Source organism: Camponotus floridanus, unplaced genomic scaffold (assembly GCF_003227725.1).
Source record: "Camponotus floridanus strain SB8 unplaced genomic scaffold, Cflo_v7.5 scaffold8, whole genome shotgun sequence".
NCBI classification, from domain to species: domain Eukaryota; kingdom Metazoa; phylum Arthropoda; class Insecta; order Hymenoptera; family Formicidae; genus Camponotus; species Camponotus floridanus.
In genome coordinates, this window is record NW_020229849.1 from 2,205,847 (window position 1) to 2,224,501 (window position 18,655).

Genomic DNA, 18,655 nt, shown 5'->3' on the forward strand with positions numbered 1-18,655 from the left:
TCAGACCGCAACTCTGCTGCTTAATATGGATCATTTCTGAAATGCTTCTCCTCAAATAATGAGACTCCTCATTCAAAATCGAGACGTCATCCCAACCAAACTCATGCCTCGAAATTCTATGCGTCGAAATTATCGAAAGATTGTTCGTGGGGGAATTAATATTTCTTTTGTGTTCCTTCAATCTCGTACAAAGTTGCCTACTGGTTTGACCCACGTATGAAGCATCGCAGTCCGTACAACAAATCTTATAAACAACATTGCAATGGTTCAAACTGGGAAGAGGATCTTTATGTATCTTAATAAAACATTTAAGTTGATTGAAAATTTTAAAAGCTAATCTCTTGTTAAGAGAATTAGACAAAGAGACAAATTTATAGGAAGAATCTATTAATGAAAGGAATGGTGAAGTAAGAAGGAGGAAAGGAGGACAGAAGAGGGAAAACAGGAAGAGACTGAGAAGGAAGAGGAGGGGAGTTACTCCGTTGAATAATATTCTTAATTCTGTTGATAATAGAATCACTAACAAAATCCAACGGGTAATTGTTCAACAAAATTTCAATCACAAATCTCAAATTTTTCTCATGGAATCGCGGATGAAAAAAACATATTTTAACAATTATTAAAAGTCGTGTGAATTATATTATTTATATTTTTTAAATACACACATGTGTAAAAAGAGAATGAAGAAAGAGTATATATATTAATTACATAAAAATATTAAAAGAGAATAATCGTCTTTCAGTTTATATCAAGTTGTTAAATGTTCTAAAATATTTCAGAATAAAATAATTTTACATAATAATATGTATCAAAGATATTGTTTTCTTGTATTGTGCACATTTTTGAATACATAATTTTATGTAAAGCTATACAATCATTTATACATCATTATACATCATTTTATCTTTGTATCTATAAGCTTATCACACACATAATGTTTAATTATTATATAATTCGATTTTATTGGTTATCATAATTTTTATATTTAAATCTTAATTTTTAACAATTATTATCAATATATTTTGTAAAGGATGTCTTTATTTTTTTCCCTTAAATTAATTTAACTTTATTATCTATGCTGCATCAGTTATTATTTTTGTAAATATCTTATCTTTGAGAAATCATATAATATAATTTTAAGCTTTAACAAAATTGTTGCATTTCAAATCATAACATATTTCTCATATAAAAATAAAAGCAGCTAGTTATATTAAAGAGCAAGAAAAAAATTAATATCATTTTTTTATTTACATATATATACTACTAATTTTATATCTTGTTTTTTTTTTTGAAACTACGAATTATACATCATGTTTTCGACATAAATTATTTGCCGAAAAGATAATAATTTCACAACTCGAAAAAAATAAATATATTACCAAATTATCTTATAAGATAAACATTATTTTAATTATGAAGCTTACTGTCACTCTGGGATTCTGTGGAATTATTTTCTTCATAGGCAACACTTATCATCCATATTTCATATATTAAAGTCACGAGCTTTTTCTTCATTCTCAAGTTGATCACTATTCGCTTGATTAATTTTCATTCTTTTTTGTTGAATGGATGCTTTTGCTTTAGATTCCACATGCAAGTCCTTTAGTGCTTTAACACCTGTTTGCAAAGCAATATATTTTCATGACAATTGCAATATACTATTTATATTTTTTTAAACCTATTATTATATATTTGATAAATATTTAAAAAATTTTTGTCAAATATATAATAATAGGTTTAAAAAAATATAGTATATTGCAGTTTTTTAAATTAAATATATATATATATATATATATATATATATATATATATAACTCACTGAGAAATATAGATCCAAAAAACATCTATTAAATATTTATTAGGTGTCTATAGTCTTTTCGATCTATCATTTTTCACTGGAAGTTAAACTATATAAGAAATTAAAACTCTTTATAAACTATATATATAGTTTATAAAGAGTTTTAATTTCTTATATGATTTCACTTATTTGATAAATGGATTAAATGAAAAAAAATTATTTTCTAATTACAATGAAGATCCTCCATGCTCATTTTAACTATCTGTTTTACATCTACCAAATTTTAATTTATTTATAACTGATAAATGTTGGGAAAAAGTGACATTGCTTAATCTAATTGAAACAATAAAATATTTTATAAAACCATAATATATATAAATCTCTATAAGAATAAATATAGATAAAGTTATATTATTATTATTCGTTAGAATAAAGGGAGCTATAAAAGTTCTGTTTCTGCATGCATATGTATGTGCGTGTGTGTATGCATGCGTGTTATGCATGTATATGTGTGTGTATACGCATTCAAAAAATATATTATAATTTATATTTAATAATTTGTTATTTACGTTTCCGTTTTAGTATTTTGTTGTCTTTTTTTCCTTTTCTACCTTTTTTTTCTTTTCTTTCTCCTCTTCCTCCTCTTCCTCCTCCTCCTCCTCCTCCTCCTCTTCTTCCTCTACTTCTTCCTCTTCCTCCTGCTCTTCATCTTCTTCTTCAGCTTCACTGTCCTGTACAGTGGGTAATTTTCCATATTTTGCCTCAAGTTTAGCTATTAATTCTGAATCATCAACATTTTCGATTTCCTCATCTTCTTCCTCTTCCTCTTCCTCTTCCTCTTCTCCTTCTCCTTCTTCTCCTTCTTCATCATCATTATTTTCTTCCATTTGCTCTTCATCATACTCTACCATTCCCAAAACATGTTCGCTTTCAGATGTTTCTAATTCATAATTTTCTTCTTCTTTAGATGATATTATTTTAAATTGGTCCTGATTAGTATCGATTTCTATAGTCGAAAAATATAAGCAAATATGTGAGGCATACATACAGTTTATCTCAATATAATACAAGAAAAAAATAATAAAAGATTATTCACCACACCTGCTTTAGCTGTACTTTGAATTGACCATTTTTCGTTTACTTCTGGTGCTTTATCTTTTGAAGTTAAATTGTTTACATCGATTAGAGAAATATTTTCTTCTTGTAGATCCATATATTTAAATCTCAAATCTTCATAATTTTTCACTTGTGCTTCTATAGGTTTTTTATTGTCGACGTTTTCAACTGATTTAATTACTTGTTTAATATGAGGCGGTGGAACTATTGTATTGCGTCTTGATAAATCAGGTATGTCAATTATATCATGCGAAGAACGGGAAGTATTAACTGAAAAATTGAGTTATTCAGTATTTTATGTTGATGCATGCAAGAAGGATACAGATTCATTCTATGAATGTATATACTAAATGTATATACTGTATATGAATGTATATACTAAATGTATATGAATGTATATACTAATATATAAAAGATTGATTTAGTTATAATATAATAAATTTATCTACGTCAAAGTTTTTTACTTACCTGTAAAAAATTTCAATTTTAATCTTTTTGATCTTACAACGATTACAATAATATTAAAATTAAACTCTTACTGCACATTTAATAAATCTAAACAATTGTTTTTTCATATATGTTATATATTGCAGCCTGTTATAAAAAAATATGCTGCTATAAGATAATGCATAATAAAAAATTTACCATTGTTCCATCGTCTAACGAGAACAAAATGCGCAGCAACAACAAGTGCAACACCGACTCCAAACTTCACAGCCACTGCAAGCACCATATGTTTTATTTCTAATTACTATCTTTGTTTTTTTTACAGGAAAGTACCATATAATAAATATAAAGCAGCAAGATATTTTTATCTTTTTATATTATTAAAAATGGAGAGCGGGGTGTGCTGTTGTTTATATTATATATTTTCATGTTATATTCACATTAAAATCAAGTAAAAGAGCATGGAGGATCATTTTACAACTATAGTTGAGATTCGTAATTATCTAAAGGCTTTAGCAAAAGCATTTTTAATATATATTTTCTCGTAAACTCACCACTAGTAGATTCTTCTTCAATTTCTTCTTCTTCTTCTGCTTCATGTTCACTATCTACATCATCTACATCTTCTTCACGTTCTTCACTTTCTATCTGATAAAAAGGCATTCATTTTTAATAGCAAAAAAATAAAACTAAGATAAAATAATTAACATCAAAAGATAATCAGATATATAAATGATAATAAAACAAAATGATAATGTACAAAAATAATAAAAAGGAATGTAAAATGAAACGTACATACCTCTTCTAAGGGTTCAGCACTATTATCATCAATTTCATGAATGCCAGGTATATCTGCGAATTCCTCAGATATATCATTATCCTTCTCTTCTGCAGAATTATCAATCTCCATACTAGCTTCAAGTTCCACATCAAAGTTATCATTTCTTTCGTTTATTTTATCTTCATATTCATTCGTCTCATCAGTTTCTTCCAATGTACCAGTATCATCATATTCTTCTTGTGCTTTATTTTCTTCTTCTCCTTCTTCTTCTTCATTGTCTTCATCAATACCTTCGTCTTCATTTTCATCCTCTACAAAGAAAATTTAAATGAAAATAATTATATTTTTAATATTTTTGTAACATTTTTTGCATATACCATTTGCTTCTTCTTCTTGTTCTTCTTCTTCTTCTTCTTCTTCTTCTTCTTCTTCTTCTTCTTCTTCTTCTTCTTCTTCTTCTTCTTCTTCTTCTATTTCCCCTTCTTGACTTTCTTCTTCTTCTTCTACTTCTTCCTTCCCCTCCTCTTCCTCTTCTACTTCTTCGCCAATCCCTTCATCCTCTTCTGGTTCTTTTTTTTCTTCTTCTTCTGTATCTTCTTGCTCTTCGATTTCTGTCGATTCTTCTTCATCATGGTCTTCCTTTTCTTCCTCTTCTTCTGACACTTCTTTACTTTCTTCTATTTCTTCATGCGTTACATCATGATTGGATGGCAAATCATCTACCCAGCCTTCAAATATACTTGCCCACCGTGATGATGTAATTGGTGTGTCGACTTAAAATATATAATGTTAAAATATATATCAAATATAAATACCTTCTTACGTTTTAATTCGAATCATAGATAAAAAAGACTTTTTTATTTATGTCTGCGTAATTTTTTGTTACAAATGAAAAAAAATTCTATATAAACGAAAAAACTTATTTTTCTATTTACCATCTGTAGTCCCTCTATGTTCGAATATTATTATACCAATTAATCCAACAAGAACAGCCAGTAAAGTAAAAAATATAATTCGTGCACACCAATGCCCGCCTGTGCTACTTTCTTTATAAATATGAATAGAGATATTTTCGACAGAAGTGTCAGTCGGACTGATCAAAATAGGCGGTGGAGTACCAGTATCTTCATCATCTAAATACAATAAATAATAAATTAAAAAATGCTATACTTGTACTTAAATTTTAATAAAATAATTTTTATTTTTAATATGCAATTTCTATGCAACACAAAAGACAAGTTGAATATAAATAACTATAATTAATTAACACATTTATTTATTTAGAAAGATTGTTTTTATTATACATATATAATAATTCAATACAAATTTCAGAAACATTTTTACTTTCTATTCGTGATTTCTAATTATATATGTATATATTTCCAGATCACAGAACAGCAACTGATGGAAATATTTGGCAAATATGATCCATTGGCTAGTATAAAAATAATGTGACTACGCAGTGACGAAGAAAAAGCCAGACAAAGGAACTGTGATATTGTCGCGTTTATGAGTCGTAAGGATAGAAAACGTGCATTGAAAAATCTTAATGGTGAAAATATGATAAGAGTATATTTTACAAATGTACATGTTTTTTGGGTCTTTGGAATCACCTTTTTATTTATATGTATATATTATTAATGTATTAGTCAATTTTAATATATATTATATATGTATGTATGTATTTATGTATGTATGTATGTATTTATATATGTATGTATGTATATGTTATATATAAAATAATATGCGAAATAATACGAGAAATTAAATTTTTTATCGGATTTATTGGATTTTAGCCCTCATTAGATATATATAAAATTTTAATCCGTCTAAGAAATTTGGCAAAGCTACTCACAGAGTCAGAAAATGTGGGTTTTAGAAGCTCGACCTATCTTTTAGCATACAAAAATAGATTAACATGTATTATCCAATCTAAAAGCATTTGTGTTTGAATTCTACATAATTTTCTATATTCATTTGTTTAAACCTTATGATATTTACTTTATTCATAAACTGATTAATAAAATTTTATTAATCATATATACAAATTTATAATAATATATATATTGTTATAGATCTCAAATATGCAGTGTTGAATTTAGCAGCCATTAGTCGCGTGGTAATTAAACAATATAGGATATTAAACAATAATTACATTAGAATACAATTATGCGATTCATACATTTGAGAAGTATTAAACATCTTCAAATAAGTTCGCAGTTTTTGTAAGAATTTTATGTGTATCTTCTAACGATGTCATTATACTGCACAGTTATTGTATAATATAAAAATCCTGTGCAGTGATACATAACATCGTTAGAAAAAATAAGGGCTTATTATATTCTATATAATATATACAAATTTATATATATATATATAAAGTTTGTGGAAATGTAAATATATAAAATGAAATATAATTCTTTCAATGTATTCAAAGCTAAAATATTACATATAGATTCAAAAATTCTGAAAATACAATATTTAATTTCTCGTATTAATTTATTTCTTGTATCAGTGTTTGTTAAATATCGTCCAATAGAGGAAGAGGAAGAGAGAGAGGGGGGGGGAGGGGGAAGGGAGAGAAAATGAAAAAGAGCATGAATCGAGTTATTGTTTAGGGAAAATGGAAAATATATCTATATTGTTAGGGAAAATGGAAAATATTTCTATATTAATCATTATTAAAAATACAATTCTTTCTAAAAATAAATTTTATAAGATGATAAAATTTCCTTTTAAAAATGTCAGCAAACAATGATTATTTGCATTATCTTACGTTTAACAATTTAAGTGCAACGTACAAACTGTTAATATAAATAAATCGAGTATTATTAGATGCAAGAAATTTATAAATTAAATAATTGAAATAAAAATATGTCACGCGTCTGCCAATAAGTAACAAGCTACAGTATGTGGATATTTTTGGAAGCTAACGGAGGATCGTAAGAATAAAACTCCGCTCTATTATATGCGCTTGTAATATTATCGTTTCGTCAAAATTTTTGACGTATCCTGTTTTAACTTTAATACATTATTGTAATAATATAATTTGCGAATATAAAAACGCTCGAAAACGCAGTAAAAAAGCGGAGCATAAACGCGCAAATTCTTCAAAACAAGCAAGACACTCAAGTTAATAATAACGCGTATTTTCTGCAGGTATTGATTGTATTTTATAAAAAATAAAGGAAAAAAAACGTTGCTAAAATTATCGCACAGCTATAGGAATTTGTGTTATGAAAGTGCGATATGTGAATCATGCGCGCACTAGTATACCTTTTATAAGCCTTCAGTTCTTTACCTTTTTTGCGTCGTTTTTCCTTCCGTTTTCTTGGTTGCACATCACCAGACATTCTTTAACAAGCGTACACTAAATCGAGTGCTGTTTTGTGGTCACTTTAAATAATTTAAATTTTTAAATATGTGCCGAAGATCTCTACGTTGGAGATCACTATACTCTGTACATACAAAATTTCATTCGAAGATGCTAGATCGGCGCTTCCGAGCGCGAGAAAATCTTATGCGAATTTATCGACGTCACGGGCATGTTTCGCGTGCCATCTATTGGGATTATTCTTCATTAAGTTATTAATTACCGATACTCAATAATAATTGAATATGTATATCGAATATAAGCTTCATCAACTGCTTGCATTTCTCAAATTAATACCGCCGAGTGGTCGTCGAAAGCTTTTCATTTACACTCAAGTGATATTGAGTCACTCAATTATGTATTTTATAGTCAGATTAGTAACGTCATTATTTAATGAAATAAAAAGTAACGTCATTATTTAATGAAATAAAAAGTAACGTCATTATTTAATGAAAAAAATGAAATAAAAAGAAATAAATATTATGTATATAAATATTATGTTTTTGATATTGTATATCTAGTATAATCCCAGAAAACATTTTGCGCGTAAATATCTAGCAAGTCGCGCACAAATATGGTTCATATCGCGCAAGCAAAACCCTATCCCAGTGCGTCGTCATAGCGGTAGTAAAACGCTAGCACATTTTGCGCGTGAACTCAATAAGCGATATGTACGCAAAACGCTAGCATATGGTATCCATTTGCATGTGATTCGCTGGTGTACATGAGCTTAACCAACTTGCGGGCAAAACTCACGCAAACCGCGTACACAGTTTATATACATAAGACGCGCAAACTTTGCGCGCAAGGAATGTTATCTGGGATACTATTAATTATAAATATAGTGCAATATATATTAATTATAAGTGTATAGTGCAATTTTATTATTAATTACAATTATATAAAAGTATTATTAATTATAAGTTGCAGAATAACAAATAATTTATTTCCAATTACCACAAAAAATACCGTAATATCTGTATTATCTGCATTCTGTATTCTGCAATCTCTCGATATCCTTTTCTTCCCTTCTCTTGCATGACTCATATCTGGTATTATAATAATTTTCTGTTTAGGCTAAATGATTGCTAAATCATTTCACGAACTACAGTATACATATATCTATCTTTCTCATATCTCAATCAGAAAAGATAATAATTATACATTTCGTTTTTTTAAACTTATATGTATGTATATATATATATATATATATATATATATATATATATATATATATGCTACATGCTACGACCCTATATATTTTTGCTTCATACAACTTTTGTCTGAAACATTTTTTTATATCTCGCTTCGTTTTCGAGAAAAACACGATGGACGTTTTATCAGACTCACCCTGTATATAATAAATATTGTGTTAACATGTTTTTCTGATTTCATAAATATAAATTTTATATAAGTAAATATTGAGTTTTTCATATAAAGATCAAAGTGTAGAGCATCTTAATTATTAAATGCATGTATATATCTGTCGTAATATATTATTCAACAGTATACGACGAATCTCTAATCGGTTTTCTAATATGTGAAAAATAAATGTGGATAAACGAGCATTAATTACATTAAAGGATACATTGTTCCATGTTTATTGCGCAGAAAACATATGTACAATATTAAAATATACAAAGGATATATATATATATATATATATATATATATATATATATATATATACAGAGTTGGGAAGTATGCGTTACTTGTAATATCGTTATCGTTACTTTTTTCTGTCTGTAACGGTAACGATAACGTCGTTATATTTTTACAGTAACGGTAACGAATTTAACCGTTACTTTTAATCGTTACTTTAATTTTGTAATTCTGGATAGTATCCTCTTAGTAACTGAAAAATCTATTTTCATTACAAAACAGTTTGCAAATATTTTGGAAAATTATATACATGCATAATGTTTTTCTCTGTATTTATAAATCTAAAATTTCTAAATTACAATAAATGAAAAATTGAATATGAAGAACATCAATGATGAAATAATTTATAATTATCGAATATATAAAAGTAATAATTATATTTTAAAATCAACTATAATAAATACTATAAAATAATAATCATATTTTAACATAAATTAATTTAATTTTTGTATTATAAAAAGTAACGGTAACGGTAACGCGTTACTTTTTGAAGTAACGTTCTCAACTCTGTATATATAGCTTTTGCCTTTTTGTAGGTATTAATTTTTTTATCTCTACACACATTGTATAAGTTAATGATTCTGTACGTAACTTACGTACACCCGAGATCGGCGGATTGCCATGTTTCAGGTGCATTTTATGCGCATTTTCATTTATAACTAAAAAAGGAAGCTTCCACTGAAATTTTCTTACTCTTAATTTTAATCATATTCTTCAACAGAAAAAACACTTTTAGATTCACTTGTTTATTTTCTCTCTTTTCCTTTCGAATTTTGTTCAAATAATTACAAATTATTGTAACACAAATAGGCATTATAATTTTTTAGGCTTTTTTCGAAAAAAATATATTAGTTTATTTCATATATAAAGAATTTTTTGTATTAGTATACCTTGATTCCCTCTCTCTCTTTCAATGGAAGTATATTGTCATGTGCATTGCATAGACTTTTTTCAAAAACAAATGTGAAGCAGTAATTACTAATGATAACAATCTATAAGTATATTTATAATCCTTTAATAAATCTCGAATAATTTAACGAGTTTAAAAATAACAAATTAATAATGAAAATTACATTTTGTAGAAAATTTGTAATTTGGAGGAAGGATTATATAGCTTAGGATTATAAAAATTATGAAAACTGATTATATACTATCACAGGAAATCGATAAAATATTTATTTAACATATAATCAATTGTAATAGCATCATAGAATGCATAAACTATGTGAAAGCAAAATGTTATTAAAATAAATTTGATGAACAACACTATAAAATTATAATATCTTTTTTCATGGTATTTTTTTCTATTAAATAATTTAACAGATCTAATATTTTTAAATGTTTAATATTTCTACGATTTTTGAGAATATATATACGGAGGACATAATTTTTTTATGAATCAGTAATGGAGTACATATTTTTGAACAAATGTAAAATTTAAATTATTTTAATAAAAATAACATTATATAAATGCAGTAAAAAAGTTTATACATGTATGTTTATAGCTGTAAAGAATAAAATTCAACGCTTGTAATTATACGTTATTTAGGTATTTTTTATCTATGATTGAATTTGTATATGTGATGTACTAGTCTAAAAAGTATTAGTTTAAGATTTCACAAGTTTTCTCCTCAATTTGTAAAGTAATCAAGTCTATTCACAATATTAATAGATATCTTTGTATTTTTATTCTTTGCATTTTTTTAATATAAAATAGTTTATATATATATATATATATATATATATATATATATATATATATGTAAATCTAATATTATGTTATATATATAAATATCTACTCAAGTTTTATAATTAATGCTATTAAAATTGTATAACTAATGCAAGTCCTTATACTAAAATTGATGAAATTATGTATAAATAAAAAATAATGATAATTATTATCAAATATACTATTTTTTATGATATATGAGATATAATCATTTTATATTACATATATATATATATATATAAAATTAGATAAATCTAATATTGAGTTTATCAACGAGAACTCGATCTTTTAAACAATGAGATTACAAATTGTGCAATTAATAACACAGTTAGTATCATATTTATGCACATTTTCAATATATTGAAATGAGGTGAGAAAATAAATAAATAATAAATAATAGAGATTTCTGTGTATGTGTGATGACAAAATTACGTTTTGCATAACATGGTAACAAACCAAAAGGCACATTAAAAATTATTCTGTTGAACTCTTTCTTATTTTTAAGCAGTGTTAAAAGAGGAATGAAACAATTTATAATAAAAAGCTGATATATGAAGAAGAGAAAATGACCTCCAGCAGCAAAATCATTAATTTATACAATGGAAATGTGTGTACAGATAAAAAAATTTAGCCCCATACTTACAAAAAGGCAAGAGCTATATTGTGTATGTACAAGGTGTGTGTGTGTGTGTGTGTTTGCGTGTGTGTGTGCGCGCGCGCGCGCGTGATATTTTTAAAGAAATGACTAATGTAAATCTCTCTTTGTTTCTCAATTTAGCTATTCGCACCTCACTTTTTTTAGCCTATAAATATCGTTTTTTTACGATTATTTATTGGACTAAAAAAACCCGTGTAAATGCCCTAGACAGATACGTTAGTGTCTGTCACGAATAATTGCTACGAATGTATCTGGGCTCATGCCAGTCTCCATTACATACACCCCTATTTATTATTTTTAATTTTTTTTAAATTTATACTAACGCGCAACTTTTACATTTGTACATAAAGATAAATTAATGATTGCCACGCTCATTCAATGAGTTGCAAGATATGTCAGGGGCATCGTGTTTTAATCGTCTCGTACATTCATCTAATATTCTAGTGTTATCATAATTAGCCAACCTCCGCGATAACGTACCCGATAGATTAATACTATCTGTCGTTAATAGATTGGTGCTTTTATGATTTTCTATATTTTCATTGCCATTTCTTTCCGATTTATCAGATCTTAATGAATTGTTTAAACTATGATCAAATTTTCTGAGATCATTTTGGATACTTTTGATAGCATCGCTACTATTTTCGTATCTCCGCAATAAATTGCTTTCATTCTCATACCTACGATTAATAGAGCCAGAATCAAAACACTTTCTGAAAGTATCATCGTATCTTTGATTCTCGACAATTTTCCTAGAGAATGTCGTGTCATAATGTTCTGTTTCTATGCATCGTTGGTTTACACTGTCCAACTCGTACATCCGCTTCGGTAACTGATTATCAAATCCTGCTCTACTAGCTAAGTGGAGGTAGTTGTCATCACCAATAGGAGCTTGTCTATAGAAATATAATATATTATAATCGTTACTTTTCGTGAATGTTTCAATAAAAATATTATGAGAATGTGTGTGTGTGTGTGTGTGTGTGTGTGTGTATGTGTGTGTTAAAGTAATCAACTGTACTACATACTTGCTGCCATATTTGGTGTCACGTGCCAGTCTTCTAAAATAGGCTCTATGTTCACGCTGCAATGCATATGCAACTTCTCTAAGGGCGTTTAAAGTCTTGAAACAAGAAGGTACATCTTCTATAGGCGATCCTCCGTCTGGTATAACACATATATCACTAGCACCATAAACTGCTTGGCATTCACATGCATTCATTAAGGTCTCAAGGCGTGACATATTTGTAAAAATTAACGAATGTATCCTTTGCAAATCGCGATCTGGATCTAAAACCATTCGTAGTCCAGCTTCTATACCTGGTGATACTTCACTACATCCTGGTGCAACTTCTGCAGCTGCCCGACAACTGTAGATTGTAAAAACATAGAGACAATTAGAGCTTTAATACAAGTTTTATTTAGATATTCTTTTTAATATATGCTTTTAATATATGATGTAATGTTTTTTTAATTACATACCAAAGCCAATGGCCATTAATGTATGCACTTGGATGATACTTTTCTAAACGGTTGCTGTTTGTTTGACATATTTTTGTAAGAATATCAATCCATTCTTTTTCTTCAACACAATTACCGGCTTGTACGTACAATGCTCTCTGTGGCTGAATAATTTGAAACATATTTTTCATTTTGAAAGAGTCTTCATGAAGTCTCTCCACTGCTAAAATTTCTTCTAATGATATCTTACATAAAGGTTCTTTACCTATGAAAAATTTGTTTCATAAAGTTTTTTAATTTTGTCTCTTGAAACAGAAATAAATACACTTTATTTTAAGAAAACATTTACCTTTTGTTTTAGAATATGTTAAATCTTGTGTAGTAAGTCTAAAATATCTCTGCTTAAAATTCTTACGACCAAATCGTTTTCTACCTTGTGCCCGTTTAATCATTATTCTATAAAAAGCAATTGCAAAAGCTCTCATAGAAATATACCCAATCAGCCAAATCTATTCTAACAGATTTTGCCAAGTGCCTGCTACAAATTATTGTTAGCAGAAAGACTGCAGATTGCAAAACCTGTTATATTAGATAATGATAACAGAATGTTAGCAGAAATGTTACAAAATCTGCTAACATAATTTGATAGCAGGACACTAGCAGAAACTGAGCAGAATTGGCACAAAATTATAACAGATTGGAAACAGAAATCGAGCAAGATCTGCGCGAAGCAATTTTGATGTTAGATTGCCGGTAGAACCGAGCAGGATTTGCGCACACAATCTCTGATAGTAGGTTCTGTTAGCATAATCTATGGTCAGATTATATTTTACAGACTCTGTCGTCAGAACACAAGCTTAATGGCTATAGTTTTGATGTGAGATTCTGATCGAATCTGTTGCTAATCTGCTGACATTTTGTTTACGTATATATGTGAGTTGTATATTGGCAATAAATTTAAATTTAATCTTAAAATACCAACCTCTTATCACAATCAATAGTATGCATAACGAGAAAATATACTCTATTAGAAGTATATATAAAATATTTAGTTTATAAAGAACTTATGCAGAGTTTCAGTATATTACAATTTTAAATAAAGAAAATCTGATATTTTAATGTGATTGTATGTTTTAATATTACATATATAAACTTCATAACAAGAGAAATGAATTATATTGTATTTCATTCAAAAATAAACATACCCTTCTTTTAACACCACTGGTTGTTCTTGCAACATTGTCGGACGCTGTTTTGTAAAACTACTAGTATTACTACTAGTCGATATTAACTCCAAAAATTGCTTGACTGCTTGAATATGCCTATCTGTATAAAACTCTCTACAAAATTAAATTACATATACATAGCAATATAAGAAAATATAATTTGTTTTTTTTTTAACTTATTACTTTAAATATGCAAGATTTTAACAATTTAAAAAAAAATACTTTACATAAAATCTAATAAATAATTTGTTTTTTTTTTTAAACTTATTACTTCAAATATGCAAGATTTTAACAATTTAAAAAAAATACTTTACATAAAATCTTACCTATATACACATTCCATATATTCTTCTTTACAAACACTGCCTGCGCCACCTCTGCAAGACACCAGATTTCCTAAACTTTGGATTGTCTTAGATATTAATGTTAATGTCCTATTCGTTTGTGAATCCTGTAATAACATCACATATATAAATTTAATAGAAAATAAACTGCTATGAAAATTATATTAATGTACTACATTTATACATATATCTTCTTAATTACTTACAATTTGTTCACTAGTAATATCAAATAATCTTGGACCCAATATTGCAGGAGCAAAAAATCGTAAAAAGATAAATCCGCTGATTACTGAGTATCTCACTTCTTTATTTTTTGGAAAGTGAGTTGCAGCGAGTTCTCTTAAACACCAGAACATTTCACACATTAAAGGTGGACATCTCACTCCTGATGTTGTTATAGCTATAAATACTCTTTCAACATATTCCTAAAAAAAGAAGGCTATTATTATATCTCTTATCATTTTAAGAAAGAAATAAATGCACATTTATGATTAGTAATACCTTCAAATTCGTCAAATTAGTTTGTATAGTATTGCTATCCTTTACTCGAGTTGGGTCTATTTCACATTGCTTTTTCTCAAGGAAGACTTGTTCCATTGCAGGTCTAAGAGTACTGTGCAAGTAATGAAGACCTGCTAATCTCATACCTTCGTCCATCATTTTGCTCACTAATGTATTACCTCGAAAAATTGTCGTTGGATCACTTAAAAATTGAAAGAAAAAAATCTCCAAAAAAAAGAAAAGAAATTTAATTTATTATAGTCATTACTTGTATGACTATAATAGATAATACAATATCTAATTTAAAAATAGTACAATCTACTCACGTCAATTTAGAAATCTCATGACTAGCAAGTGCTCGCATTACAGACACTAATTGTCCATGATGCACCAATACTTTAACTAATGGTTGTGCAGCTTCCATTTTACTAGCTACAATTTCACCCAATATATAAACAGCCGATGACGTTATCGGCTGAACATTAACGCTTTGCAATAATAAATTTCTAAGCCTATCATACATTTTAGATGGAAATACATGATCAGCTGTATAATGAATTTTTAGACGTAATGATCCCAAGCCTGGTAATGTACCAGGTGATGTTGAGTTATTTGTAATTTTACACGGACGATGTTTTGCTGCTCTTGGTTGCAAAAAATACCTGCATAAATATAAAATAACATAATTCAGTCAAAAGCTGAATCCATAACAATTCTAATAAAAAGAAAAAAAAAACACTTGTTATACCATGCAGTTGTTGTACTAGTTGGTAAGCCTTTTAGTGTGACTCGAATTTCGCCGAGAAATACCGATTGTTCACCCATACCAGGAGATGCATGCCACAAACCAACAACTACTTCTCCAACTTCAGCTCCTTCCATAGAGTAATGAGAAATATCTTTGTCCTTGGTCTCTATTAATTCTGGCTATAATACAAAAAGAAGCCAATTTTGTGCATGTTGTCTCTCTCTCTCTCTCTCTCTCTCTTTCAAAGTAATAATGAGTAATGTACTTTCTTACCTCAAATATGAATGTTTCATTAAAATATGGAGATGATGTTTTTTTTCTAACTTTTGTGCGTTTTGATATTTGTTTACCATTACTATAGATGACTGTAACAGTTGCAAAGGGATCACAGCTACTATTTTTAATAGTTAATTCACTACATTCTATTACCCTGTAATATATAAAGTATAATATATTATCAAACATGTTTTATATTCATATATTATATATAGATTATCAACACAATAATTTATCACCTTTCTTACCTTACTGTAAGTTTAGGCTGAGCATGCTCAACCTGAGGTTGCAAAGCAAGTTCCAGATGAGCTTTGCCTTGAACCTCAGAGTCAGCATCAACTGGTTTTAAAGGAAACCAATGCTCTTTATTATGATATGATGCTAATTCTTCTCTTTTTATTGCTACCTTTCCTAAAATCTTATCTTGCTTTAAATGTCTATCTCGATCATATACATAAATGCCAAGATAACGAAATTTTCTAGGCACTTCAAATTGAAATTCTTCTCCGAAAAATGGGCTGTTTACATAAAAAATGAAATAATTACTCGTAAATAATTTAAATCAATTAATTATGCTCTAAGATAAAATAGAAAAATCAATATTTACTTGAGTGTTCTTTCCATAGTTGTTGTCCTGAATATTTCCTCCTGATCCAGTGACAGCACGCAATAAACATCCCTCGTACTTGGAGATCCATGGCTCCGACTTTGAAGATTTTTTACTTCTCCTATATAAAAAATAATACATGATGTAATTAACGAACATTTCTTGAGAAGTTAGGCATTCATGTTATTATTTTAAACAATTGTTTGAATAATTTGAGAATAATTGTTGTAATTTATTTTTAATGTGTATATATGAACAGAGAGAATTATTCTCTTTATTAATTCATAGATAATAATTAGTATGCATTGTTCTTCATTGACTTAAAGCCAATATTTTGTTATACTATTGTCATACACAAGGCAATGCATCTTCATTTCATTTATGTACATTTTATTAATTTACCATTCTAGTGCTCATCCACGATTTTATCATTTATCTTCTCGATAAATTGTTTAGAGATAAAATCCAAATTCTTTATCTTAAAATTGTCAAATTATATGATTAAATCCCTTAACACTTTTAAATATTTTTTTATCATTGAACGTTATTTACGAGCTTAATTTTACATCACACTCAAAAGGAAAATTATTTGTTGCAGAAGAATCGTCATTTTCTACACTTGTGAAAAGGTAGAGAGAAAATTAAATTAACTTGGAGAAAATTACACTACACTCATCGAGAAAATTAAATTAACTTGGAGAAAATTACACTACATCTCATCGAGACAACCGGTGACAAACGGTAAGAAACGGAATCGAGGAGAGATCCAATTAAGGTAGATACAATTAATCCAATTAAGGTAAGATACAATTAATTCAAAATTTTTGAAAATGTTCAATACGCGATTATTACGTGATGGCGATTTTCTCATTATATACATTCTCGCACAAATACAAATTTTCACAAGCACGCATGCACACCCGTGCGCGGGCGCACGACATACACACGCACGTGTATGCCCATGTGTAGGAGACAACGCACGCGTGGGAGTTGAGAGTGTATGCGTCAATCACTAGCGAATTTCGCATGAAAATCGGACGTTGTCGTCGATCACGTTCGCCGACCGCGCAAAATCCCATCGCGTTATCGAGACATCGGCCGCGAAGACTCGCCATTTCTCGGTGGCGATTCGAGAAAAACATAGTAACCAGAAAAAAAAAAGAAAAAAGGCGAATACGATCGTGGGAGTCAAATTAGGTGACATCCTGAGCGTAGCTCGAGCGGACAAACGGTCTCGCGGCGTCCCGAAAATTGAGATTCCCGATCGATCACCCATCGCGGACAGCGAGGACGCATCGCACTCGCGAGTCCCACGTTGCATTCGCGCTTCCTACCGATTTTGATCTTTAGTCTCTCCTCAACGCGAACTAGGCGCGTCTCCTCGGCCATGTTACCTCCATGACACTACTGAGTGACTACCTACACGAACGGAACGCAAACGGTTCGTTCATTCTGTGAATGGGTCTAAGCAGGGCCGTGACGTGACGTGTCGGTGCCCATTCATACCGCGATCTCTTACACACGTTTTTCGTCGCTCTTTGCATCCCCACCCGTTATCACGCGATGTATGCCATTACTTCCGCCCGCTTCACCAAGTATACATGTATACGCGTCTTATATATATATATATATATATATATATATATATGTGTGTATATATATATGTATAAATATATATAAAAATATATATAAAATATAAGATAAAATATATATATATAAAATATATATAAAATATAATATAAAATATATATAAAAAAGAAAATATATATATATATATATATGTATGTACACGTAATATATGCACCTATATATATATAAAGATTCTACATATATGTACAACAAAAACGAATTCTATTCATTACGCGTGCGCGGTCCGTAGTGTAATTTTAAATTTTACATTGGACCCATTAAAAGCTAGCTTTTCTAGC

At 28.6% G+C, this 18,655-nt stretch overlaps 2 protein-coding genes and 1 long non-coding RNA gene across 6 annotated transcripts in view; 1 reads left to right on the forward strand and 2 right to left on the reverse strand.

Annotated features, from left to right (window-relative positions):
- Nucleotides 1-18,655, forward strand: part of LOC112639647 — a 39,387-nt gene that overhangs the window by 2,802 nt on the left and 17,930 nt on the right. The window contains exons 2-3 of one of the 2 annotated variants that reach the window (XR_003123605.1): nt 5,529-5,694; nt 17,326-17,502. This is a non-coding gene — a long non-coding RNA (uncharacterized LOC112639647). The remainder of the gene's footprint in view (nt 1-5,528; nt 5,695-17,325; nt 17,503-18,655) is intronic. The other variant, XR_003123606.1, reaches the window with a different exon arrangement.
- LOC105258212 (glutamic acid-rich protein) lies at nt 1,381-7,649 on the reverse strand. Its single transcript, XM_025414353.1, has 9 exons — nt 7,444-7,649; nt 5,078-5,275; nt 4,520-4,915; nt 4,161-4,453; nt 3,916-4,009; nt 3,560-3,634; nt 2,900-3,184; nt 2,410-2,804; nt 1,381-1,617 (listed from the first exon to the last, which is right to left on the reverse strand). Exons 1-9 carry the CDS (start codon nt 7,493-7,495, stop codon nt 1,603-1,605), a joined length of 1,803 nt encoding a protein of 600 aa, XP_025270138.1. The 5' UTR covers nt 7,496-7,649; the 3' UTR covers nt 1,381-1,602.
- Nucleotides 11,186-18,308, reverse strand: LOC105258211 (ras GTPase-activating protein 3). 3 transcript variants are annotated; one of them, XM_020029669.2, is made up of 15 exons: nt 18,062-18,308; nt 16,728-16,848; nt 16,369-16,638; nt 16,118-16,274; nt 15,845-16,023; nt 15,423-15,758; nt 15,097-15,298; nt 14,802-15,020; nt 14,578-14,702; nt 14,231-14,365; nt 14,008-14,049; nt 13,375-13,481; nt 13,047-13,290; nt 12,593-12,934; nt 11,186-12,460 (listed from the first exon to the last, which is right to left on the reverse strand). In XM_020029669.2, exons 1-15 carry the CDS (start codon nt 18,114-18,116, stop codon nt 11,920-11,922), a joined length of 3,075 nt encoding a protein of 1,024 aa, XP_019885228.1. In that variant the 5' UTR covers nt 18,117-18,308; the 3' UTR covers nt 11,186-11,919. The 3 variants fall into 3 exon arrangements, with proteins under 3 accessions (XP_019885228.1, XP_019885229.1, XP_011267649.1); XM_020029670.2 differs by lacking the exon at nt 18,062-18,308 and adding an exon at nt 17,130-17,147; XM_011269347.3 differs by lacking the exon at nt 14,008-14,049.

Coding starts and splice junctions, on each gene's coding strand:
- LOC105258212 (XM_025414353.1), bottom strand. CDS start 7,495: ATGTCTGGTGATGTGCAACCAAGAAAACGGAAGGAAAAACGACGCAAA. Junction 4,916..5,077: donor ACATAGAGGGACTACAGATG/GTAAATAGAAAA, acceptor ATATATTTTAAG/TCGACACACCAATTACATCA. Junction 4,010..4,160: donor GTGCTGAACCCTTAGAAGAG/GTATGTACGTTT, acceptor CCTTTTTATCAG/ATAGAAAGTGAAGAACGTGA.
- LOC105258211 (XM_020029669.2), bottom strand. CDS start 18,116: ATGGCCGAGGAGACGCGCCTAGTTCGCGTTGAGGAGAGACTAAAGATC. Junction 16,024..16,117: donor ATGAAACATTCATATTTGAG/GTAAGAAAGTAC, acceptor TTTGTATTATAG/CCAGAATTAATAGAGACCAA. Junction 14,703..14,801: donor ATATTACTAGTGAACAAATT/GTAAGTAATTAA, acceptor ATGTTATTACAG/GATTCACAAACGAATAGGAC.